General features: G+C 52.4%; 3 protein-coding genes across 12 annotated transcripts in view; all 3 read right to left on the reverse strand.

Annotated features, from left to right (window-relative positions):
* Window positions 1-4,676, reverse strand: part of CIDEB (cell death inducing DFFA like effector b) — a 20,616-nt gene extending 15,940 nt beyond the window's left edge. The window contains 1 exon segment of the mRNA NM_001194894.3: window positions 4,666-4,676. The gene's annotated coding sequence lies outside the window, so the exon portion shown is untranslated.
* Window positions 1-13,516, reverse strand: part of ADCY4 (adenylate cyclase 4) — a 16,193-nt gene extending 2,677 nt beyond the window's left edge. For 3 of the 10 annotated variants that reach the window (XR_013396146.1, XR_013396147.1, XM_028851454.2), the window contains exons 1-21: window positions 13,055-13,177; window positions 12,564-12,748; window positions 10,837-11,034; window positions 10,568-10,729; window positions 9,838-9,987; window positions 9,258-9,406; window positions 9,068-9,179; window positions 8,219-8,346; window positions 7,911-8,069; window positions 7,451-7,583; window positions 7,111-7,284; window positions 5,449-5,492; window positions 5,226-5,312; window positions 4,944-5,013; window positions 4,503-4,600; window positions 3,110-3,194; window positions 2,865-3,002; window positions 2,151-2,261; window positions 1,724-1,908; window positions 1,436-1,520; window positions 878-1,036 (exon numbers count right to left, since the gene is read on the reverse strand). Coding sequence is in view for 3 of the 10 variants with exons in the window: in XM_028851454.2 (XP_028707287.1) it covers window positions 878-1,036; window positions 1,436-1,520; window positions 1,724-1,908; window positions 2,151-2,261; window positions 2,865-3,002; window positions 3,110-3,194; window positions 4,503-4,600; window positions 4,944-5,013; window positions 5,226-5,312; window positions 5,449-5,492; window positions 7,111-7,284; window positions 7,451-7,583; window positions 7,911-8,069; window positions 8,219-8,346; window positions 9,068-9,179; window positions 9,258-9,406; window positions 9,838-9,987; window positions 10,568-10,729; window positions 10,837-11,034; window positions 12,564-12,722 (2,586 nt within the window). In the remaining 7 variants the exon portion in view is untranslated. Of the gene's footprint in view, window positions 1-563; window positions 663-740; window positions 1,037-1,435; window positions 1,521-1,723; window positions 1,909-2,150; window positions 2,262-2,864; window positions 3,003-3,109; window positions 3,195-4,502; window positions 4,601-4,943; window positions 5,014-5,225; window positions 5,313-5,448; window positions 5,493-7,110; window positions 7,285-7,450; window positions 7,584-7,910; window positions 8,070-8,218; window positions 8,347-9,067; window positions 9,180-9,257; window positions 9,407-9,837; window positions 9,988-10,567; window positions 10,730-10,836; window positions 11,035-12,563; window positions 12,753-13,054 lie in introns of all 10 variants that reach the window. The other 7 variants (XR_013396144.1, XR_013396143.1, XR_013396142.1 and 4 more) reach the window with 7 other exon arrangements.
* Window positions 13,517-14,087: 571 nt separating this feature from the next.
* On the reverse strand, window positions 14,088-18,120 carry RIPK3 (receptor interacting serine/threonine kinase 3). The gene is made up of 10 exons (XM_001114079.5): window positions 17,882-18,120; window positions 17,532-17,672; window positions 17,088-17,397; window positions 16,490-16,635; window positions 16,317-16,363; window positions 15,942-16,109; window positions 15,764-15,831; window positions 15,174-15,548; window positions 14,973-15,033; window positions 14,088-14,458 (listed from the first exon to the last, which is right to left on the reverse strand). Exons 1-10 carry the CDS (start codon window positions 17,899-17,901, stop codon window positions 14,238-14,240), a joined length of 1,557 nt encoding a protein of 518 aa, XP_001114079.2. The 5' UTR covers window positions 17,902-18,120; the 3' UTR covers window positions 14,088-14,237.
* Between the last annotated feature and the right edge of the window lie 5,644 nt (window positions 18,121-23,764).

Raw genomic sequence — 23,764 nt, forward strand, 5'->3', positions numbered from 1 at the left:
TTGGTGCAAAATTAATTGCTTTTTTTTTTTTTGCCATTAAAAGTAATTACTTTTAGGTCGGGTGCAGTGCACCTATAATCTCAGCATTTTGGGAGGCCAAGGCAGGTGGATCACCTGAGATCAGGAGATCGAGACCAGCCTGGTCAACATGGTGAAACCCTGTCTCTACTAAAAAAAAAAATGCAAAAATAATTAGCCAGGCATGGTGGCAGGCACCTGTAATCCCAGCTACCTGGGAGGCTGAGGCAGGAGAATCGCTTGAACCCAGGAGGCAGAGGTTTCAGTGAGCTGAGATCACACCATTACATGTACTCCAGCCTGAGGGACAAGAGTGAAACTCCGTCTCAAAAAAAAAAAAAGTAATTACTTTTAATTATATTACTTTTAATGGCAAAAACTGTGATTAATTTTGTATCAGCCTAATACATTTTCATAAGGAGTGTACAAACTAGACCCCTTGCATGTGCAGTTCACAATAAGGTTCGAGTTCCTATGAGAATCTGATGCCGCTGCTGATCTGACAGGAGGCGGAGCTCAGGCGGTAGTGCTGGCTCACGGCTCACCTCACCTCTGCTGTGTAGCCAGTTCCCAACAGGCCATGGACCTGGGGCCTGGGGGCTGGGGACCCCTGCTCCAGACAGCTCCCATCAACACCTAAGCTTCTGGAAGGTATGGAATGGTCATGAATTAGATAAGACATGCCTTCCAAGTAAGAATTTGATATGCAATTTTGTGCTCACCAAAGACAGAATCTAAGATCTTGTGAAAACGAAGATGCTTGACAAGCACTAGAGAGAACTGGCCATAGGTCAAGACTTTCATCCGAAATTAGGCCCTATGGCGTCCGTGGATCAGGAGTCAGGGGGTCAGGAGTCACCTCGTTGCGCCGGTTCTGGCCAATGAACTGGGGGGCCACGTGTGCAGGGAGCACGTTCTCCAAGAGCAGCCGAGTCAGGTTCTCCATCGTCTCTGTCTCCTCCCGCTCCTGCCTCAGCTTCTTCTTCCACAGGAAGTCCAGGCGGCAGTAGTACTCATTCTGGGGAGGGTCACCAGGGGCCATGGGGAGACACAGAGCAGGGGAAGCGCAGCTTCTGCGTGTTCAGCCCCAACTCCATGATGCCTGAAACCACCCCCACCCCACCCCCAGTCTAGAAGTAGGGCTTAAGGTGCAAGTATCCTTGGAGGGAGACTATCCTTGAAATTAGATTCAGACTAGGGATACAGAATTGGCAGCAGACTTTTTCTAAAGCATGGGCTTTCCCAGATAGGGGTGTGGGAGAAAGGAGGGACGGGGAGTGGAGGAGAAAGAAAGGAAGCAGGAAGACTCGCTTAGAAGCTTCCAACGGGATTCAACCCTGGAGATTAGAAAGATCAAGTCACAAATATGGGGGCCACTCATAGGTGGGCCCTGGTGGGGCTGAGCTGGGTGACTTACCTGGCGAGCCAGGACAAGGAGGGTGAAGAAGAAGATGAAGAAGGAGATAGCACCCATGAATTTGGGCTCCTTCAGCACTCCGGGCCTGAAGGGGCCATGGATCAGGGTTGCCCCTTGCTCTGCCCCTTCCTGGCCTTCTCCCTGCCCCCAGTGCCCATGTAGGCCTCCGCTTCCCTCCCACTTTGCCCTGTAGGTGATTCAGGTCAGTGAGGCCAGGACAGCTCTGCTGTATCCCATCTCACCCCCATCCCAGGGGGCCCGGCACCTCTGTCCAGCAGCTGTGCATACCTGGAGTCCAAGGGGCCCAGATAGAGGCGGACGATGAGGCAGTCGGACAGCCAGGCGTGGGAGTGCAGGAAGAGGGAGCAGGATGCTGCCAGCCACAGCAGGAGCAGCAGCAGCTTCAGCTCGAAGCTCATGTGCAGAAAGAGGGAGCAGGAGAGGAAGCCCAGCGTGCAGCAGTGCATGGAGTACTGTGGGGCCAGGCAGGGGTCAGGAGTGGGCATGTCCCACAGGCAGAGGGGGGACCCCTGAGGGCTCCCTTCCTGTCCCTCCCAGGCCCAGGTCCTATCTGGGAGACAGGGGGCGTCATACACTGATACACACTGGGTGTGACTTATGTCTGTTCTAATCCACAGAATGGAGTGTTCCTCCACTCAGGGGAGCTGTGGACTTGGGCTGAGGAAGGAGATTAAGGGCATGTGGGAACACTCACTGGGACACTGATGAGAGGCAGAGACCCAGGGAGCTCCCAGGAGAGGTTGGAAATCATGGAGGACACATTGGGAGCTTGGAAAGGGCAGTCTGATGATGCTGGGAAGAAGAACTGCAGAGGAGATGAGGAGCTGAAGAGGCAGGTAGCTTCTTGGGCACAATGGTGGCTTGTGCTGGGTTTCAGCTGACCCAGGGATGAGTCAGGTCCAGACTCGTCCAAAGGGGTGGATTCTGCTATTTCTGGTAGGGAAGGGAACCTCAGCACTGGGGTCCTCACTGGGGGAGGAGTTGTGTGAGGGGTGTCAAGAGTACTTCTCTGACTCTGAGCCACTGTGTGAGCTCTTGCCAGCCACTTAGCCTCTCTGGGCCTTAGCTTCCTCTTCTGTAACTTGGCTGATGGGTGATTCCCAGGTGCCCTCCAGGAATAGAATTCTAGGAATGAGTCTAAATCCTGAAAAATCAGCCAAGTGATCTAAGTAATAAATAACTGCCTACACAGAAAAAAGATAAGGACATTCACCAAAGTGTTATTAACAACTATTATACCCAGATGTAGATTGCTGGTGACTGTAATTTTTTTCTTTCTATTTATACAACATTTCCAGCATCTCCTGGGATTAGTCCAGCTGCCTGCCCAAATCCAGGGGTTCCCTTTCAGTCCCTGGCAGGTCCAACATGCCCTGATGGGGGTGGATAGGGCCCCCTCTGTCCTCACCAGGCTGGTAATGGCCATGGCAAAGACAAGGAGGATGGTGGCGGTGCCCAAGGCTATTCTCAGTCCTGGTCGTGTGGCCACCAGGCCAGACAGTGCAGGCAGCCAGTGCAGCATCTTGGGGCCTTTCAGGACACACCTCTGTGGAGGGAGCATGGGCGTCTTAGCCATGGGGCTGGGGCACCCTCTTCAGGACAGGTTGTGACCAGGGCTCTGGCATGCCACTTCCACCCCTCAGCCCACCTCACCATCAGGTCCTCTGAGAAGCAGACAAAAAGGAGGAGGAGGAAGAGGAGGAAGGTGATGCTATACGTGATGGCCAGAGCTGGGGGCCTAAAGGGAGACAAAATCGAGGCCTTGAAGTGCCAGAACAGGCTCCCTGTGTGCTGTGAAGCTGCTGGTGAGTTGGGTGGGAGATGGGGGAAGTGGTTCTGGGGAATCTGGGTTGGCTGGCAATGGGGTCCCGGCTGATAAAACACATTGCATTCTAATGATCTGGGTTGGCTGGCTTAAGGGTCTAGAGCTGTGTTGAGGTGGAACAGGGACCCGTATGGTGGGGAGTGGGGGCTCACAAGAATGACCAAGGCTACGGCAGACCGATCTCTGGGTCTTTAGGCTAAAGCTCTTTAACCTGGCTGAGTTTTTTTTTTTTTTTTTTTCTTTTTTTTGAGACGGAGTCTCGCTCTGTTGCCCAGGCTGGAGTGCAGGGGTGTCATCTTGGCTCACTGCAAACTCTGCCTCCAGGGTTTGAGCGATTCTCCTACTGTCAGCCTCCCGCGTAGCTGGGATTACAGGAGTCTGCTATCTCACCCAGTATATTTTTGTACTTTTAGTAGAGACGGGATTTCACCGTGTTGGCCAGGCTGGTCTTGACTCCTGACCTCAGGTGATCCACCTGCCTTGGCCTCCCAGAGTGCTGGGATTACAGGTGTGAGCCATTGCACCCGGCCACGTGGCTGAGTTAACAAGTCCTCGTCCCTGCTAGCAGTGGACTAGGAATGAGGGCCTACTTTCTTTTTTTTTTTTTTTTTTTTTGAGACGGAGTCTCGCTCTGCCACCCAGGCTGGAGTGCAGTGGCCGGACCTCAGCTCACTGCAAGCTCCGCCTCCCGGGTTTACGCCATTCTCCTGCCTCAGCCTCCCGAGTAGCTGGGACTACAGGCGCCCGCCACCGCGCCTGGCTAGTTTTTTGTATTTTTTTTTTTAGTAGAGACGGGGTTTCACCGTGTTAGCCAGGATGGTCTCGATCTCCTGACCTCGTGATCCACCCGTCTCGGCCTCCCAAAGTGCTGGGATTACAGGCTTGAGCCACCGCGCTTGGCGAGGATCTACTTTCTAAGCTCACACATTTGCTGCCAGATTTGGGTTTCTCAATGGAAACAAACCCGCCTTCATGGAGATGTTGTTAGCACCAAAAGAGACACTCATGGGAAAATGCTAGGGCTGTGTAGAAAGTCCACAGGATGTACAAGATTAAGATAAGGGCTGCGATTATCATTTTCCCCAGAAAACCCGTTTCCTCTGTGGGTAAGTGCCTGAAGCTAAGGGGAAGAGGTGAATGAAGAAAGTGTGGCCAGGGGTCATGAGGGCAAGGTGATCCGCTTGTGACAGCCAGGGCCTCCTTCGCCTGGGGCACTCTCACCTGTTTGTCACTAGCATCTGGATGATGAAGTTGGAGAGAAAAACCAGGAAGGTGCAGGCTTCATAGTATTTGAAGGCGGGGATTGCAGAGAGTCGGTACTGAAAGTGAGGGGGCCGGAGGTAGAGACAGGGTCCCGTGCTGCCCATCACCTTGAAGGCATCACTCCCGGGCAATGGGTGGGTTCCTCAGCCTCACCGCCAAGCCTCCAGTTCAGTTCCATGTAGACCCTACCAGTTCTCCAAGGAGCTACCCTCCTTCCTCCCTCTACCATCCAGTAGCTCAGTCTACAGAGTGACTTTCCCTTAGAGAGAGGCACAAGCTCCTCATCCCTAGGATCACAAACTGAGCAGACCTGGGGAGGAGACCCAAGGGCTGACCCCTCCCCAGCGCCAAGGAACTAAAGTTGGGAAGTCGTTTGGTGCCATTCACTCCACAGCTCACCTCTTTCTCCATCTCCTTCTCTCTGAAGTACAGTGTCAGTGGGTTGAAGTCCTTCGACTGCTTCCACTGTCTGGTGGGAGGTGGAAGGGTGGGTGAAAGCACCAGAGAGCAGAGGGCAGAGAAGGGCAGGAAGAGGGCAGAGAGGGGCAGGAAGAGGGCAGAGTGAGGGCAAGAGCGGGTGGTCAGGTGAGTCTTCCTTCCAGTCCCTCAGGGAGCACCATCCCTTCTCCACCACACGACCTCAGGGCCTGCGGCCCTCCCAGTCCTCTTTGTTCTCCGTACTTCTGTGAGTTGAGCTGCTCAATGACCTGGAAGAACTTGGCATCCCCGGTGTCCAGTTCATCATCCAGTCCACGGAGGGTACGGCTCCTGCACAGCAGTGAGAGCCAAGTACATCACCACAGAGACTCTCAGAGCATCTGGGCAAAGCACGAGCAGACCCCCAGGGAGGATGGAGGGGGTCATACAGACAGCCCCACTGGCAAAGGCTTTGGGGCCTCCTCACCGATCTAGGCTCCACTGGGGGCTGAAGGAAGCCAGGGTCTTCTCCTGTTGGGAGAGCACAGTGAGAGGTGGGCATGGTGGGTGAGGTAGACTCCCTGTAGTGAGGTAGACCATGAGCCACACTGCATGCTCTATACATGTCCTTGACCTTGGGCATTTCACTGGGCCCTTTCCTCTGCCTCTAATGACCTCTCTCTCTCCCAAATCCCACCTGCTCTTGAAGAAGAGGTTTGAACCTCCTTAAAGTAAGTTTCCCCCTGACTCTCTAGACTCCCAGGATCTGTGTGTGTGTGTGTGTGTGTGTGTGTGTCTGTGACGGAATCTTGCTCTGTCACCAGGTTGGAGTGCAATGGCGTGATCTTGGCTCACTGTAACCTCTGCCCCCTAGGTTAAAGCGATTTTCCTGCCTCAGCCTCCCGGGTAGCTGGGATTACAGGCATGTGCCACCATGCCTGGCTAATTTTTGCATTTTTAGTAGAGAGGGGGTTTCACCATGTTGGTCAGGCTGGTCTCAAACTGCTGACCTCAGGTGATCTGCCTGTCTCAGCCTCTCAAAGTGCTGGGATTATAGGCGTGAGCCACAGCACCTGGCTGGATTTCTTTTTTCTTTCTTTCTTTCTTTTTTTTTTTTTGAGATGGAGTTTCTCTCTTGTTGCTCAGGCTGGAGTGCAGTGGTGCAATCTCAGCTCACTGCAACTTCCGCCTTCCAGATTCAAGCAATTCTCTTGCCTCAGCTTCGTGAATAGCTGGGATTACAGGCACGCACCACCACGCCTGGCTAATTTTTGTATTTTTAGTAGAGATGGGGTTTCGCCATGTTGGCCAGGCTGGTCTCAAACTACTGACCTCAAGCTATCCATCTGCCTCGGCCTTCCAAAGTGCTGGGATTACAGGCGTGAGCCACTGTGCCTGGCAAGATTTCTGATATTTGACTGATCTCCTGGAACTTCAGGGGCTAAGTGGATTTCTGTGCTAGTGAAGGTCCTGCCTCAGGAGATACTCTTGAACAACAACCTTGCACCTAAGGTCATCTCATAGTCCCTGGGCTTGGAGCAATCCCCACACACCACTCCACCCACCTTAGAGGTCTCATCCTCCAACAGTCAGCTGAGCCTCAGCTTCTTCCTTCCTCTTCCTCCTGCCAGCTTAACCCTCTGACCTCTCCCCTACCTCATGTTAACACTTGGAATTAAGTACTTCCTGCAACCACTGCTGCCAGTGTCCTTCCCCCACTCCCCAGTGTTGGGGGGATTGAAGAAGAGAGCATGAAGTTTCAGGAACTGAGTTAAACAGAGACATTTCCTGGTGCTATGGGTGCACAGCCCTACAATCAGAGACAGGAGGAAGTGGGGGTCCAACTGCCTATGTGGTGTCAGGGGAAGGCACTCTCCTGAGTAGAGGCTGGGGAGTTATGGACATGGTGTCTGTAGGGATCTTGGATCTTCTCTGAGGTGAGCTGGAGGGCCCTTTCTCTGGAAGGAGGGGCAAGGAAGGGCCTGAACCAGTGACTGGGGTGACCAGACAGTTCAGGACTTTGGGATATCACAAATCATTAAGTGGCTCACTGGCGGTGGGGGCAGAGAAGGCTGGGTGGGAGTGGGGCCTGAGGATACTGGGGGTGGATTTAACTAAGCTCTGGGGCTCAGGGTGAAGGTGCGCATACCTGGAGAGGGGTGGAGGTGGACACAGGGCTGTCTACGTGGCTCAGGTGGGCAAAAGGCTTGGCTGCACCCCAGGACTCCAGGTAACGGGTCATCAGCAGTGATGGACGCATCTTGGGGCCCTCAAGCGAGGAGAGCAAGCCTCCTGCAGTGCCCTTCTCATCCTCCTCCTCTGCCTGGGACACATGAGGGCTGAGAGTAAAGATGACAGACACTCCCTCATTCTTCCTCCACCCCCCAGTAGGATCCAGGAACTCAATCTCTGGCACAGAAGAGATCAGGCCTGTTGACTGTGGGACAGTTTGTGTGGGCCAACCCACGGGGTCTGCGCTGGGCTTTTACCCGTGGATCGATGACCAGATAGGTGGGCTCCCCTAGCTCCCGAAGGTAGGGATCCCGATGCTCCATGCCTGCGTCCTCCACAGCATAAGCTCCTGCCAGCAGGGCCAGGGTAGCCCCTGTGATGTGCACTCGCCTGGAAGGAGGGAGGCAGTAGGGGTCAGCAGGGAGGGCCTTCACATCTCCTATTTCCTGCCCCCTCACGCCCGTGGCTCCTAGAACTGACAAACATCTCATGTCTTTTAAAGATCATTCCTGGAGGTCTGACTTCAAGAAAGAGCCTGTGTTACAGGAGGTGCCTCCCAGCTCCCCTCCCTGTACCCTAGGATCTCCCAAGCCCCATATGGGACTCATCTTAAGGTACTCTTCTTGTGCTTATCTTAAGGAACTAACGAAAAGTTTGGCAGCCTGTGGTAGGCCTGGTTGGCCTTCTGCTGTAGCTGCCTAGGGCCATAGGTCTCACCCTGGTACACCGCCTGCCTCCATGTGGTTAGCCAGTGTGACATCATGGGACCAAACGTCATACTGCCACTTCTGCAGCCCGATGACTCCACAGAGTACACTGCCTGAGTGCACGCCCACACGCATGTTGATGTCCACGCCAGTGGCTGCCCGCAGTTTCCTGAGCAGAGTGAGTGTGGGGCAATCTGAGTCCTACCTTCAGCCCTGCCTATGAGACACCCCTGATTCTCACAAAGAGGACTTCTGTCAGTTGCCTGCTGCCCCCCACATCCACCCTCAGCATTCCTCCTGACCACCGCCTGAGCTGACCTGATGGCCCGGCACATGTCCAGCCCCATGCGCACGCAGTTGATGGCATGGTCTGGCAGTGAGAGTGGCAGTCCGGAGACACAGTAGTAACAGTCCCCCAGGATCTTGATCCGCATGCATTCATGCTCCTGGGAGTGTGTATGTGGGTGTGTAGAGGAACCTGGTTAGAGGCCAGAAGGGTAGGAGGGAGTTGGGAAAAGCGGGGAGCGAGTGTGGTATTCCTGAAGAACTTCCAAGGTGGGGTAGTGTTTAGATCAGATCTAGGGACTCCTTTCACCTGATATGGGGCTAACTGTCTTCCATGCAGATCTCTTTCTCAGAAGGGTTTCCCCAAGGGCTGGATGGCTGTGGCTCTTTCCACTTTTGGCAAGTGAAGGGGGTACCCAGAGTTGAATATGTGGTAGTGGTCTCAGGATTGAGAGGTTGGGGGGAACCCAAGGATTGGTTGCTTGGAGGTATCCCTGGAGTCTAAGCAGGTTGCTAGGCTGAGGTTGCATAGGGCAGAAATTTCTCTTGGAAGGGCCTCCTAAGGTTAGAATATCAAAACGTCTCTATAGATTTGGTCGTAGTGTCCAGAGACACATATGTTGGGGCTCTGAGCTTGTATGGGGCATTGTACTTGGGACATCTGTGGAGATATTGAGGGATCTCTGCAGGTTTCAGATGTGTGGTGAGCAGCTTCATGACTGGGAATGTTTGAGAGGGTTTCCTCTTTCCACTGGGATATCTGGGGGCCTGCATGCACTGAAGTGGGCCTGGGATCTTATAAGGTGGGAGTTTCCCTTGGAAGGGGCTACCCAGGATGGGAAATTTGAGGGTCCCTGGGTGGGGAGGGAAGCCTTCTCTGACCTTGGCGATCTGGTCGAACTTGCCAAAGAGCTCATTGAGCATGAGCACCAGCTCCTTAGGGGAACACTCGCTGGCCAGCCGCGTGAAGCCCACAATGTCAGCATACAGCACACTGCATAGGGCAGGCTGTGTCAGTGGGGCCAGGGTCTTAGCCCACAGGCTCCTCCCCTCCAGCCATTCTTCATCATACCTGACTCCCTGGTGCCTCTTGACATAGAGGCTGTGGAAATTGTTGGTGCTCTCTGGCCGTGACCCCTGTCCTGCCTGCAGCCGTGCCATGATCTCTGCTTTCATCTCTCGGGCCAGGTAGGCAGGAAGGATGGACAAGAGAAGGTGTTCCTAGAAGAGGTCACTATGAGTACCAACTCCTCTGCATCCTAAAGCCGGGAGCCCCTGCCCCCCAAATCACTCAGGAGCCCACACTGCCCACCACACGTGCTCCCCAGGATGCTCCCCCAGGTCCTCCCTCTGCACACAACAGGGCTCCAGCACCCCATCCTACATTGATCACCTTTAGGGACTGAACTCCCAGTATCAACACCTGAATGAGAGTTCACTTAATATCATAATGCCCTAAAGTGCTTTTTATAAGCTTTGGTTTGTGTGAGCCTCACAACCTTCTAAGATGGGCAATACCCACGTTTTATACAAAAGAGGAAACAGGTCAAGAAATCTGCCCAGAGTCACTCAACCTGTGGAGGACCCCCGTTATGTAATCTAAGCAACTCCTCTCTGGGAGCGCTGGTCTGGCCTTCCTAGGCCAGGCTAACCTGGTGCTTCTTTTCGGTGTCCAGCCGCCGGCGCGAGTGCAAGGAGCTGAGTGCCTCCCGGAACGTGGCCCGCAGGGCGCGCTCCATCAGCGCCTTGTGGTATACTCCTGCCACGTTCCCGCACAGGAACAGCACCGCATTTGCTGCCAACTGTGGGCGAAGGCCAGCCTCAGAGGACGCGGGACCCGGGTGGTTGTCGTGTGTAGCTGGAATTGGTCTCAAAGACTGGCTGGGGGAGACTGGGTTCTACAGTGAGGGACCTAACTACTGTGGAACAAGTGGTGCCACACTGTGGCATCCCTAGGGGCGTTTCCCTTCCCAGATGCTCCCTGCTCCAGACTCTCGGCTGCTTCACCAATACGACCTCTTAGGTCTGGAACCTTTGCAGGTACATTTCCTCTGTTTGGAATACCACTCCACTGTCGCTACCCACTTCCGTGGCACAAAACTTTTTTTTTTTTTACATTCTGTGTCAAGGTTTCATTAACCAACATCTGTTGTCCCCGTGCAAACCACGACACGACTCCCTTCCTTGAGACCTGGATCCCTCTTCTGGTAACAGCAGGCATTGCACCACACTGTTGTACCAGCTCTGCGAAAGCAAGATTGGGTATCCTACTCCCAGCGTTGCACCCTGCCTTGGAGTCACAGCTCCACAACCCCACCAAAGGAGACTACTAGCACGTGACAGAGCCGTCCTGAGCGCAGCCTGTGCTACTTGCGTGCTCACCTGAGGCAGCAGTGCAGGCCGTGAGTCCGGCTGTGGCCCAAGATACAGCCCCAGGACCAGTAGATGCGAGAGTGAGGAGGCGAGGCCCGCGACGGCGGCGTCCCGCATGCCCAAGGGCAGCATGGCATACACCGTGAAGATGACGAAGAGAAAATAGGACACCTGGGGGCGGGGCGCGGAAAGCCGAAGGCCAGAGTGGGACTATTCAAGGCCTGGTGAGGGATCGAAGCCCGGGCCGTCCCCGCTGCCCTGCCTGCCGCCCCTCTCACCTGGTCCCAGGCGCTCACCACGCCCCCGGTGAACAGGAAGGCGTGGCCTAGCGCTAGCAGCGCGACCCATACCAAGCCGGACAGAGGACGCGTCCAGCGCTGCAGTCGCTGCTCGCGGGAAGCGAGGCCCAGCAGCAGCGAGAAGCCGCCCAGCGCGCACAGCACAGTGGTCAGGAAGCTCGGGTCTGAGGTCAGCTCCTGTGGGCAAGGGGTGTATGAGGCAAGATTGTGACAGGGAGAAGGAACGAACCTGATAAAGGAAGAGCCGGCAGCCCAGCCCCTCAGCCCAGTTCTGAAAGATGTCTCAAGCCTAAGTACTAAAAGGAGGCAAGGCACCTCCGCTTGCCATTCACTTTAGGTTGAACCATTTGAAATTGCTTGTGTCCTACTGTTTTTATCCAGACTCAGCAATCTCGTATGATTTTTGTTGGTTGGTTGGTTAGTTTTTTGAGACAGAGTCTTGCTCTGTCGCCCAGGCTGGAGTTCAGTGGCACGATCTCGGCTTACTGCAACCTCTGCCTCCGGGTTCAAGTGATTCTCGTGCCTCAGCCTCCCGAGTAGCTGGGATTACATGCTACCGCCACCACGCCCGGCTGAATTTTTTTTTTTTTTTTTTTTGCATTTTTAGTAGAAGACAGGATCTCGCCAAGTTGCCCAGGCTGGTCTCGAGCTTCTGGGCTCAAGCGATCTCCCACCTCGGCCTCCCAAAGTGCTGGGATTACGGGCGTGAGCCACCGCGCCCAGCCTCCTGCGGTCCAACCTATTATCTTGCTGAGCCTGGGACAGCTACCTAGAAGATCTGGCTCCCATCCCTATTTGTGAATCCATGACTTTTCTGAGCCTCAATTTTCTTATCTGTCAAACGGGAACCAAAGCTTCATGAAACAAGTAAAAGATAGATCCTAGCTCACAAGAAGGCACTTCGGAATGAATGTCTCCAAATCTGGCCAATTTGCTCGGGAGTTTCCCGGCGGCGCGGGGGCCGGCGGCTGGCAGCTCGGAGGGCGGTGCGAGGCAGTGCTCGAGCAGCAGGGGGCGCCAGGACCCGCGGCGTCCCGCACCTTCCTGGCCGCCAGGGCTGCGATCTCGCCACCTGCCTCAACTCCTTGCAGAAGTTCCACCGTCGTCCCCGCGTTTTGTCCCCATCTCTTCCCGGATTTCGGCGTGGACCAGCAAGGATTGGCCACGCCCGGTGATTTTCCCACTTTGCCTCCAAGGAGTGAAAAGAAAACCCGGGGCAGGCCATTTCTAGAATTTGATTGAAGACCCCCTTCCTTCCCAAACAGGAACTGGACATGGGTTTACTTTGGGACTCAGTGAGAGCCGGGTGGAGGGTGCCTTCTGGGAGTCTGTGGGCACAACTGCCCCACATCCCCTAAGAGGCAGAGAAAGGCAGGAAATGAATTCCTCAGGGGCCTCCTAGAATTTCCCTTTTGGAAAACTGGAAAATCCGGTGATGGATTTATTGTAGAACCCGTAGACCACGGACGTTCATGAAGTCTGTCAGAACCCGGACAGAAACTAGAAGCATCCAGGACTCAGCTTTCTCCCTGCGCAGACCCAGAATGGTACAGTGACTTGCCCAGGGTCACTGCAGTTCCTAGCCAGATTCAATGGTTCTTTCTCGGCTCCCAGCAACGAAACACATCGAAAAAAAGACCCCACAAACCCCAACCCCGAAAATGCTACCCAGGCAGCGACCCTCCCGCAGCGGCGGCCCGGCTCACCCTGCCGCTGGCCCAGGCAACCACGAGCAGCGCCGCGAGCGCACAGAGCACGATTCCCAGCAGCAGCAGCAGCAGCGGGTACTGCTGGCTCAGGCTGTAGTAGGTCTCGTAGAAGAGGTCTTCGCTGGGGGGTGGCCGGGGGCTGAAGAGGCGGGCCATGATCTCCCCCGCCCAGAGTCCCGAGGCTGGCTAGGGCCGGGCGCCGGGTTACCTCCTTCGGCCCGGCGGGCCGCACCTGAGCTTTTCTAACCCGCTCCAAGCCGCTACCTCCCCGCGCCCCCAAACCTCGTGGTAATCCCGTCTCCTTTTTCAGGCCCTCCCTGCGGCCTCCCAGCCCGCTCCCAGCTGGCTATGAGGGGATCCCTCAGTCCTTTCCTCCTCCTCCCTCGTGCCCGGATTGTGGAGGTGCCCTAGCAAAGCTTCATCGCCAGGAGGGCAGGATTTGGGGTTGGTGCGAGGGAGCCCTGGGTTCCCCTGTCCCCCGAACTCACTGCCCGCGTCGCTGGCGCAGCGGAGTGGGCTAGGCCCAGGGAGGCAGCCGGGGACCTGATGGCGGAGTCACGCTCGCCGCTGCGCTCTGGCTCAGAGTCCCGGGCGACAGGAGCTTCCCTCCAGGCGCCGCGGCCCCCCTCCCACTTCCCCGACGGGACAGCCCGGCCCCTTCCTGTGCCGAAGCCGGACTCCCCTGGTCTCCTCCCGCACTTGGTTTTGTCTCTCTTAACACCATCGCCTTCCCGCCTCAGCCCCTTCAGGGAAGGGCAATGTGGACCCTGGGAGAGATGCGAAGGGGTGGCTGGGGTGGACCGAATAGGGTGTGGCCAAATGGGGGTGAACGTTTGGTAGTGGGGAGACTGAGGGCGGGGGGCTGAAGCCTGGCGAGAATGTAGGGAAGAATGTGAGTCCTGGTGGGGATCTAGGTCAGAGCGGGGGGCGCTCATTCTCCTCGTCTCTCCGCCTGGCTGGCAACCACTACTACCAGGTTTGAACTGTTCCGTGGGAGGGGGTGCGCGTGTGTATAGCTTTAGGAGCCATAGCTTTCCACTCCCGAAGAGCAGCTGGGAATCAAAAGGGAAGCAATGTCTAGGAAGCAACCTGAGTGTGTGGTGGAGGCAGGTATGGGACCTCATGATCTCTAAGAACCTGAGGGCACCGTGGGGGGCCTGGTCTGTGATCTTTCACACCCACTCATCCCTTCCCAGAGCGCTGCAACTGAGTTGAGAGCCCAGAAGAAAAGGGACCACAGCCTCTATCCCCAGAGTTTAGGGTTAGGGTGGGGTCGCCATCCTAGGCTTTAAAGGAAGCACTGCCCTGAGATTAGAGTGGTCTGGGGAACCAGGCCTCTGGGATTCCTTCCTGTTGTAGCCGGCTGTGCCCTGACCTTGTGTGCCAGGCCGTTGCCCACTCCCAGCCCCCAGCATCCCCGCTTCCTGCCATAGCAGAGTTGTGGTGCCTCCCTATCCCTCACTGGCAGCTCCCACCCCCATCCCAGTCCCTCCCGGCCCCTGGCTGAGCTCAGACTTTGGCTAGCATTCCATCATGTTTATTGACTCCTGGGGGACAGATCACAAAGTCAGTTTGTGGGCAGGCCAGACTGCCCTAGAAGGAAGTCAGGGGCCTCAAGGGGTGGCGCTCTTCCTTAACTCCTAACTCTTGGAGGCAAGCTCTGAAGGTGCTTTATTTTCCACTATGATTATACCAACCATGTGGCCCGCTCCAGTTTTCAGGTTCTTCAGGGCCTTCTTGCGAACCTATTGGTGGGGGGTGCTGCCAGCCCCTCCCCGTGCCCGAAGGTGCCAGGCCCCCTGTGGGCAAGGCAGTTGTCTGTTGCATAGTCAAGTAGTTGTTGTCTCCAACTTGCACCCCAGAACAGTTGTGTAAGTTAATGAGTGGTCGCCCTTTAAGAGAAATAGTGATGGTGGCAGGAGGGTTTAGCTGTCAGAAAGGCCAAGTTGGGGGTGGGTGGGGAGTATGAGGTCTCCACCCCCAGCTTGGCCTTGAGTGGAGTGGTCACCCAAATGACTGTGTTAAGGTGTGTCCTGTGCCCTTCCCTTCAGAGTTCCTCTCCAGAACTGGCTTAGCAGAAGCTCTAGAGAGTAGCAATTGACATTTGAGACCCTGATCTTTTTTGCTGGGAAGTCCTCTGGACTGCTGAAACAATGGAACTTAGGGGGCTCACAGAGCTGATGCTGTGGAAAGTTAGAAAACTCAGGGAAAAATCCAAGCTTCGTTGTGTGACCTCAGAGGGCTCCTTTCTCAGGGGGTGTCAGTTTTCCCATTTATGAAATGAGGTTGAGTTAGATCATCTTCTCCCCTCGCCTCCAGAAAGTACCCTGAATCTAGATATAGATCTGGAGGAGGAGTCTCATGGAAGAATTGAACAGGGAAAAGAAAGAGGTGGAGAGTGGGTACCTGTTACTGGATTTGGCTCCGGGGTCCTGGAGGACCAGTTCATGCCATGTCTCTCAGCGCCCTGCAAACATCACAGAGCATCCAGTTCTGTCCTGGAGCCTGGACCGCCCAGTGCACTCCTCTCAGCCCCAAGTTTTGCCTGGCAAGGGGACAGCATTTATAGGACTCTTAGTGCATCCCCTAATCCTGCCAATGTCTCACCTGATTCCCCTGGGGTCCAGGACTTGGTGTTCCAGTTGATGTGGGGCTGGGCATCTGGTTTCTGAAAGTTGAGGTCTCTGGAGTCTGGGGAGGTTGGGCCACTGAATCTGAAGATGTCCCTGCTGTCCTGGCTTGCAGAACCTGCTCCTCTTGTGCCCTGCTCCTCTTGGTAAGGCTCGGGTATTTTTCAGGAACAGAGCTGGGAGACCCCTCTAGATTCAGTTTGTTTAGCAGCTCAGAAACCATGACATCATTACGAGAGTGTTGGTTTCCTGTGGTTCTCCTAAAGCCATCCATTTCTGTCCCTCCTTGGCCTGACTCGGGGGTAGAAAATCTCGGATTGCTGCTCCTGAGCTCAGATAGGAAATTCTTTACCTGCAGGGATGGGAGGAGTTTGCTGGGTATGACTTGGATGAGCCAGAGTAAACCCAAGGGAGTAGTCTCTTGGAACTCAGGGGTGGGCTGGGGAGGGTGAGGACAAAGGTCAAGGCATAAAAAAGCTGTGGTTAATGGTGAGTCATTGGATGGCCAGGTAGCCATGTTGTGCCATCCCTGACCAGCTCCTGGAGAGGGGTGATGTTGGCGCTCACTGTGGAGACAGCAGCATTTATATTGTTCTCCACCATCTGGAAGGCTTCATCAGTTTTTGGTAGGCATTCTAGAGGGACAGCAGAGTGGGTTGCAGGTGAGCAAATCTTCTTTTCCTGAGGAAAGCCCCATGCTGACAGACCCAAGCTTACCCCAGATCCAGCTAATTGGCCAGCTCACCCTGGAAGGAGGGTCTGTCCTTGGGCTCACTGCTCCAGCAGAGCTGCATTAGCTCCTTCAGTCCTTCTAAGCCGGGAGTCTCAGGCCCAGCTTGGGGCAGCTCAGTCAATGAGGGCCGGGTCTGCCTCCTGCACACTGCTCCACACACCAGTGATGCTTCTGTTGGCACTGGAGTAGGGGAGGAGGGTGAGAAGAGAAGGCATTCAGGGTAAAAGGGAATATCTGCTCCATCATGGAAAGAGGCAGGGAGTGTAATGTGGGAGCACAAGGATGGAGGAGGGCAGTCTTAGTAGGTGAGCAGGAAGGGGAAGCTTTGGGGCTTTCAAGAGAAGGGCACCTGGGGTTAAGGATCCCAGAATCCGCCTAGAGTCTTACACTCAGCTTCTCTTCCAGCAAGCACTGCCCACATTAGGATCCCGAAGCTGCAGGAGACACAAAGCTGAGGACCAGTCCAATCACTGGCAAGACTCCTTTCCTATACATCACCCCCTGGGAGGGCCCAGAGAAGTGTAGGAATCCCGGCTGTGTGTTTGGGCTGGGATCCTTACCTGTAGACATCACTGGCTGTGGAGGCCTTCCGGTTTACATTAACAAACAGTTCTGGGGCCAAGTAGCCCAGGGTGCCCCCTGGCTCCCTGGATGCTGTCCCTGACTGTGAGCCTCCCTGAAATGTGGACAGGCCAAAATCTGCCAGCTGCAAAGGAAGGAAAGAAGTGGGAGGTAGGGAAGACAAGGGGGCCAGGCAGCCTCCAGAAACCCCCTTGCCCCCAGAAGGTTCAGGTTCAGCTTTGTAAAGGGAGTGTGGAGGTCAAGGGAAGAGGCTCCCTTGGATAGTAGATCTAGGTGCCTGTGGTAGGGCTGGGTCAAGGTGTGAGTCTCCAGGGCTGGGTCAGCCATGACTCTTTGGAGGGGTTGGTGGGGCAGCTGGTGGAAATGACTCGTGTGGGTCGGGGCCTCTATCACCTGGTATGGCAGGAGCTAAAACTCCTGGCTGGGCTTTGTGCCCTGGCAGCCCTGTGTCCAGAGGGAGAGGCTACGCCTATTCAATAGACAGGGCTCTGGAGGTCTGGTGTCCAGTGGGCCTGGCTGGAGCTGCTCTGGGGTGGGACCTTGTCCTGAGGCTGAGAGGGGTGTAGAGCAGCTGACCTTGACGTGCAGCTCTGGGTCCAGCAGGACATTGGATGGCTTGAGGTCCCGGTGCAGGAGCACCGGGTTCTGGTTGTGCAGGTAAAACATCCCAAGCACCACTTCTTTCAGCAGGCGGCAAAGCAGCGGCCAGGGCCTAGGGCACTCGGGCTGCAGCAGCCGGGACAGGGAGCCGTTCTCCATGAATTTAGTCACCAGAGCCGGCTTGGGCACGTGGTCCCAGTTCACCTTCTCGATGACCCCTTCTAGGCGCAGCACGAATTCGTTATCCAGACTTGCCATGGCCTTGACTTCCCTGGATATCGCCTTCCTACACTCCAGGAGAGAGCTGGAGTCACCCGGGGTCGTGGGAAAAATCCCTCCATTCCCCATTCAGGCCCCAGAGCACAGTGGCTCCACCTTTTTGGCCAGATTGCGGCCGGGGGGGCAACAGGGGTCACTCACGAGTTTACAATCTTGACCGCCACATCGTAGCCCCACTTCCTATATCGCGCCCGGAACACTGTGCCGAACCCGCCTCTGCCGACGAACTCCTGGTTTTCCAGTTCCTCGATGGACACCAAGGAGGCGGAGGCACCACTGGGCCTGAGACAGGGGTGTCGCCCACTAGCCGGCAGTGCCCTACGCCAGCGCTGCTCCCCGCGCCCCTGTGACTCGGCGCTCTTACTGCAATCCCCGGCCTCTCTCGCCGGCCCCCACCGTCTCCAGACTCAAAGGCGTTCTCTGAGCGAGTCCGTGGGGCGCTCTGGGTGTGAATGTCGGAGGCTGCGATCGACATGCCACTCCCTACTCACCATAACTTGACGCACGACATCAGGCTGGAAGGTGCGAGGGGGCCTCTGGAGATTGCGAGCAGTAGGAGATGGAATGACTTCTGGGGCTGCGGTCTTTGGCAGAGAGGGGAAGGGATCTGTCTCTGCAGGGATCAGTCTCTAGACCAGGACGGTGACTCCACTTTCCGGGTTGCTACCCGTATTCTGAGTTGACTGAACAACTTCCCTTACAGGCGCCTCTACAGTCCCGCCCCTGGGGTGGGGCAGGGGGCAAAGTGAAAGCTAGTGTCTTTCTCCCTGACTAGCGTTTCCTGAGTGCCTGCCGCATGCAGCGGCCAGGTTAGGTGTGGCAATGGGTCCTCACCTTCCAGGAACCCACAATCAACCCACTCCTACAGTCAAAGCCTTCTCTTTTCCCACAGGATTTCCTGCTCCACCACCTGCCAGGCCATGAGTGGAGATGGTGCTTAGGCAGGTTTTATGGTTTTGGGGCTCAGCTCTCTCATAGCTGCCCTAAGATCATAGCCAATGCATATATAAAACTTATCATGCACCAGGTACATAGATTAGCTTATTTAATTCTCACACGAACCCTAAGGGGATAGGTACTGCTTTTATTACCTTTCTATAGATGAGGAAACTGAGACACTGAGAGTTTAAGTACCTTGCCTAAGCCCATATGGAAATAATGGCTCTGAACCATCAAGTTATCCTGTTTTCACATCATAGGTTTCAGGGCTGTTTTCACATAGGTTTCACCTGTTTTCACACAGGTTGCAGGACCACTCAGCTGGTCCTGCAGGAGGCTGGGAAAGTTGTGAAGCATCCAACGATGTAGTGAAGGATCCCTATTTGTATTCCTTGGGACTTATATGTTCATAGGGACTTACATGCCCTATGAACAGGAGCTCCTTGAGCTGGCAGACCCCAAACCCACTCCAAGGGCATTGTGGTAAGGCTAGATATACCAGCCCATCCAGCAAGTTGGTGACATTGTGGTGTACACTGCAGTGGAAACAATTCAGAGCTTTCCTGCCCTCTCCTTTGCATGACAACTCTTGCATGCAAATACCCTAATTAATGTTCCTGACAAGCACATGCTCTGGACACAGGCTTTTGATAACCCAGAAGCATGGAGAGTCTTAAAGATTTAGGGCAGAAAAAAGGTGTCCATATTTTACCTTTTGGAGGTCTGACCATGACTGGAGGTTGTGGGAACCCGATAGGGCCAGCCCTAGGCACTCAGTCCTTCACAGGGATACTCAACCCTGTGGGTTGTGTGTTGGCTTTCACTAAAAGGTGCTCACCTTGGTACTTGCTTTCCATTTTGTCCAGTGGTCCATGGGCTCTTCTGGTTGAGGCAGAAGTGATCAGCAGTTTTTTCTAGAACAACTCCTGGAGAGCTACACCATGGCTTCTGGTAGGGTCAGCTCATGCTATTTTGGAGCTATTTAGGGAATTGTTCAACTGTAGTCTCTTTAAAAGCCAATACATGGCAGATACCCAATAAATATTTGTTGAATTGAATGAATAAATGAACAACCAAAAATATTAAGCCTCTTTTAAGGCACTGATCATCCTAGATGGAGCTCCATACTCAGTAGGAGGAAAGAGGAGATCGGGTTCCTATAGGGACTGAGGGCTCTCACCTGCACAGTTCATGAAATCCGTCTGAAGTAGGCTTTAGTATAGAGATATGGTGGTATCACACAGAATCCAAGAAGGCAAGAAGTGTAGCAGGTCCTCAGAAAAGCCTAGAGTCAGAAGCTGAGAACCATCAAAAGGGGTAGCCACTCCCTTTGTGATTCTTTTTGGAGAGAATAACCCAGGCTCAGTATCTCCACTTGAAGGAAGCAGGCAAAAAGGAGTTGGAAAGGTGTTATAACCAGGTTTCTTCAGATTGGTATGAGACCCTGAGAATCAGGGATAAACTACTGTGAAGCACAAAGTTGGGTGTGGTATCAGGGCCTATACAACTTTTTGACTCAAAATAAACAGCCCCTTTAAAAGAAGGAAGAGCAGGGAGAAGAACCTTAGAGTAAGTGCCTAACAGGACCCTCAGCTTCCAGCAAGGGGGTGTGGGGGTGGACCTAGGCACAGGTTGATTCTTGGAATTTGGAAACTCAGAGTTTGGAATAATCAGATAAAGAAACTAAAGAAGCTATTGTAAAATGTTTAAAGAAATAAAAAATAGAGTAGAGAAATAAAAGAGCAAGGCATTAGAGATCATAAACAATGTCCAGATATATTTACAAAAAATAAAACATCAAGAAATAAAAAATGTATGTAACCATTAAAATTGAAATTGTAGATTTTGGTTAAACAGAAGATATAGCTGAAGAACGAATTAGTGTACTGAAAGATGAATCTGCAGACATTCTCCAGAATGCAGCAAAGATGAGCAAATAGAAAAGTTAAGAGACAAAGAATGAGTAGGTCTAACATGTTAAATTGGAATCCCATGAGAAGAGAAGTGAAAAATTAAAAATGGGGCAAGGCAATATTTAAGGAAAAAATGACTGACAATTTTCAATAACTGATGAAAGACAAGGATCCATCTGGGCACAGTGGCTGACACCTGTAATTCCAGTGCTTTGGGAGGCCACGGTGGGAGGATAACTGGAGGACAGGAGTTCAAGACCAGCTTGAGCAACATAGTGAGACCCCATCTCTACAACATAAAAATTAAAATAAAAGGTTGCCAGTTCTGGTAATCTTAGCTACTTGGGAGGCTGAGCTGGGTTAGGGTTAGGGTTAGGGTTAGGGTTAGGGTTAGGGTTAGAGCTTGAGCTCAGGAGTTGGAGGTTATGGTAAGTTATGATTGCACCATTGCACTCCAGTCTGGGCAACAGAGCAAGACCCTGTTTCTAAATAAATAAATGAGCAAATATAAAAAGTCAAATATACACAAATATAGTTGTGCCAAAAAGGATAAATATAAAGAAATTCACTCTAGTTATACCTCAGTGAAACTGCAGAACAGTGAACACAAATAAACAACATTAAAGGTTAAAAAGAAAGCATAGATCATCTACAAAGCAGCAGTAACTAAACTGGAAATACACTTCTCAACAGCCAAGTAAAAACCAGAAGACGTTGAAATAATTTAAGGTGCTCAAAGACAGGAAAAGTGTTCCTGAAAAAGATAACTTTGGTGTGTATACAATTTTATATTTACAGACAGGTAAAAAAAGAAAAAAAGACATTTTCAAATAAATGAAAACTGAGTTTACTACGAACAGTCACTTTCCTAAAGAAGTTTCTAATGGATGTGCACAAAGAAGATTTAAAAAAAAATTATCCCAGAATGAACGCATGAGACACAGGAAGAAACAGCAATTTCCCAGTAAGTTTAACCATGAAACTAATTAACATCATGTCAGACCCTTAGAAATGAGAGACAGTGGCTCACTAATTTTTCTTTTCTTTTCTTTTCTTTTTTTTTTTTTTTTTGAGATGGAGTTTCGCTCTTGTTGCCCAGGCTGGAGTGCAACGGCGCAATCTCGGCTCTCTGCAACCTCTGCCTCCCGGGTTCAAGCCAATCTCCTGTCTTAGCCTCCCGAGTAGCTGAGATGACAGGCGCCTGCCATCACATCCAGCTAATTTTTTTGTATTTTTAGTAGAGACGGGGTTTCACCACGTTGGCCAGGCTGGTCTCGAACTCCTGACCTCAGGTGAACCGCCCACCTTGGCCTCCCAAAATGCTGGGACTAATTTTTTTTGTCGTTGTTGTTTTTGTTTTTTGTTTTGTTTTTTTGTTTTTTTTTTTTTTTTTGAGACGGAATTTGCCTCTTGTTGCTCAGGCTGGAGTGCAATGACACAATCTCGGCTCTCTGCAACCTCTGCCTCCCAGGTTTAAGCTATTCTCCTGCCTCAGCCTCCCTAGTAGCTGGGATTACAAGCATGTGCCACCAGGCTCAGCAAATTTTGTATTTTTAGTAGAGACAGGGTTTCTCCATGCTGATCAAGCTGGTCTCAAATTCCCGACCTCAGGCGATCCGCCCACCTTGGCCTCCCAAAGCGCTGGGATTACAGGCGTGAGCCACCGCGCCTGGCCGGGACTAATTTTTTAAAAAAGATCTGCTACCAGTAATTCCACTCCTGAGTATATCCTAAAATAATTGAGGCCGGCCCCAGTGGCTCATGCCTGTAATCCCAGCACTTTGGAAGTCCGAGAGCGGCGGATGACTTGAGGTCAGGAGTTTGAGACCAGCCTGGACAACATGGTGAAATCCCATCTCTACTAAAAATACAAAAATCAGCCGGGCATGGTGGCACGTGCTTGTAATCCCCCCTACTCAGGAGGCTGAGGCAGGAGAATCGCTTGAACTCAGGAGTCAGAGGTTGCAGTGAGCGAAGATCACATCACTGTACTGCAGCCTGGGGGACAGAGCAAGACTCTGTCTCAAAAAAAAAAAAAAAAAAAAAAAAAAAGGAAATATGGATTCAAATAGATAACTGTACACCAATGTTCATAGCAGCATTATGTGCAACAGCCAAAAGGTGAAAACAACCTAAATGTCCATCAATAAGTGAATGGATCAGTCCAATACAAACTGTTGTACATACCATACAATATAATTCAGCCTTAAAAATATGATTTGACCTTTTTTTTTTTTTTTTTTTTTTTTGAGACAGAGTCTCGCTCTGTCGCCCAGGCTGGAGTGCAGTGGCGCAATCTCGGCTCACTGCAAGCTCCGCCTCCCGGGTTCACGCCATTCTCCTGCCTCAGCCTCCTGAGTAGCTGGGACTACAGGCGCCCACCACCGCGCCCGGCTAATTTTTTGTATTTTTAGTAGAAACGGGGTTTCACCGTGGTCTCGATCTCCTGACCTTGTGATCCGCCCGCCTCGGCCTCCCAAAGTGCTGGGATTACAGGCGTGAGCCACCGCGCCCGGCATGATTTGACCTTAATAAAATTCAGACATATGCTATAATGTGGATGAATCTTGAAGATATTATGGTAAGTAAAATAAGCCAGTCACAAAAGGACACATATCATATGATTTCACTTATATGAGGTACCTAGAATAGTCAAATTCATAGAGACGAAAGTAGAATGGTGGTTTGTAGGGGCTGAGGGAAGAGAATGGAGAGTTACTGTTTAGTGGATACAGAATTTTAGTTTGGGAAGATGAAAGGTTCTAGAGATGTAGTAATGGTTATACAATGAAGTCAACATACCTGATGCCACAAAACTGTACTCTTAAATGGTTAAAATAATAAATTTTGTGCTATGTGTATTTTATCACAAAAAGGATCTGCTAAAAATTTGATTCTAGTATTAGAAAGGGACATATGAAAATTTATATTAATAAACATTTAGCTGTTTGATTTAACATCAAATTTCACTGCAAAGAAAGAACGTATGTATATGTATATATGCTTAGAAAAATATGTGAATGGACAAATAGAAAAATGTTTAAAGGAATTATTCCCGGCTGATGGGCTTACAGGTGATTTTTATTTTCTTATATTTTATATTCATATCTTTTTCTTAGTGCATGTGCTGCTGAGGTGAGTACTTGTAGTCTCATTTTTATCTACATTTTCTAATTTTCCTGAAATGAGTTCATGAAATGAGTGTAGTAATTCTACAGTTTAGCTTCCTCTTCGTCCCCAGTACACACCCAGAGATGTAGGAGCTTCCCTCTCCCACCTGCCCTAGCCCGTCAATCTATTATTTGCTGCTCCCTCCTGATTTCTTGTAACTGTAAGTAGCCTGCTGGTCACTTTGGTATTTAATGGATGTTATTATGTCTTGGAGTTTCAGTATGGTAAGTAAGATTTTTGACAGACATAACATGATAGAGGTGATTCCACTCAGAGAGAATGTTCTGAGCCAAGGGTAAAGTCTACAGTGTGAATTTTTGTGAGTCCGACTGCCAGACTGGCTGAGTGGCC

The sequence above is a fragment of the Macaca mulatta genome, chromosome 7 (genome assembly GCF_049350105.2).
Source record: "Macaca mulatta isolate MMU2019108-1 chromosome 7, T2T-MMU8v2.0, whole genome shotgun sequence".
Classification (NCBI taxonomy): domain Eukaryota; kingdom Metazoa; phylum Chordata; class Mammalia; order Primates; family Cercopithecidae; genus Macaca; species Macaca mulatta.

Coding starts and splice junctions, on each gene's coding strand:
- RIPK3 (XM_001114079.5), bottom strand. CDS start 17,901: ATGTCGTGCGTCAAGTTATG. Junction 17,398..17,531: donor GCGGTCAAGATTGTAAACTC/GTGAGTGACCCC, acceptor CCTGGAGTGTAG/GAAGGCGATATCCAGGGAAG. Junction 14,459..14,972: donor GGAGCCAAATCCAGTAACAG/GTACCCACTCTC, acceptor TTTCTCTTAAAG/GGCGACCACTCATTAACTTA.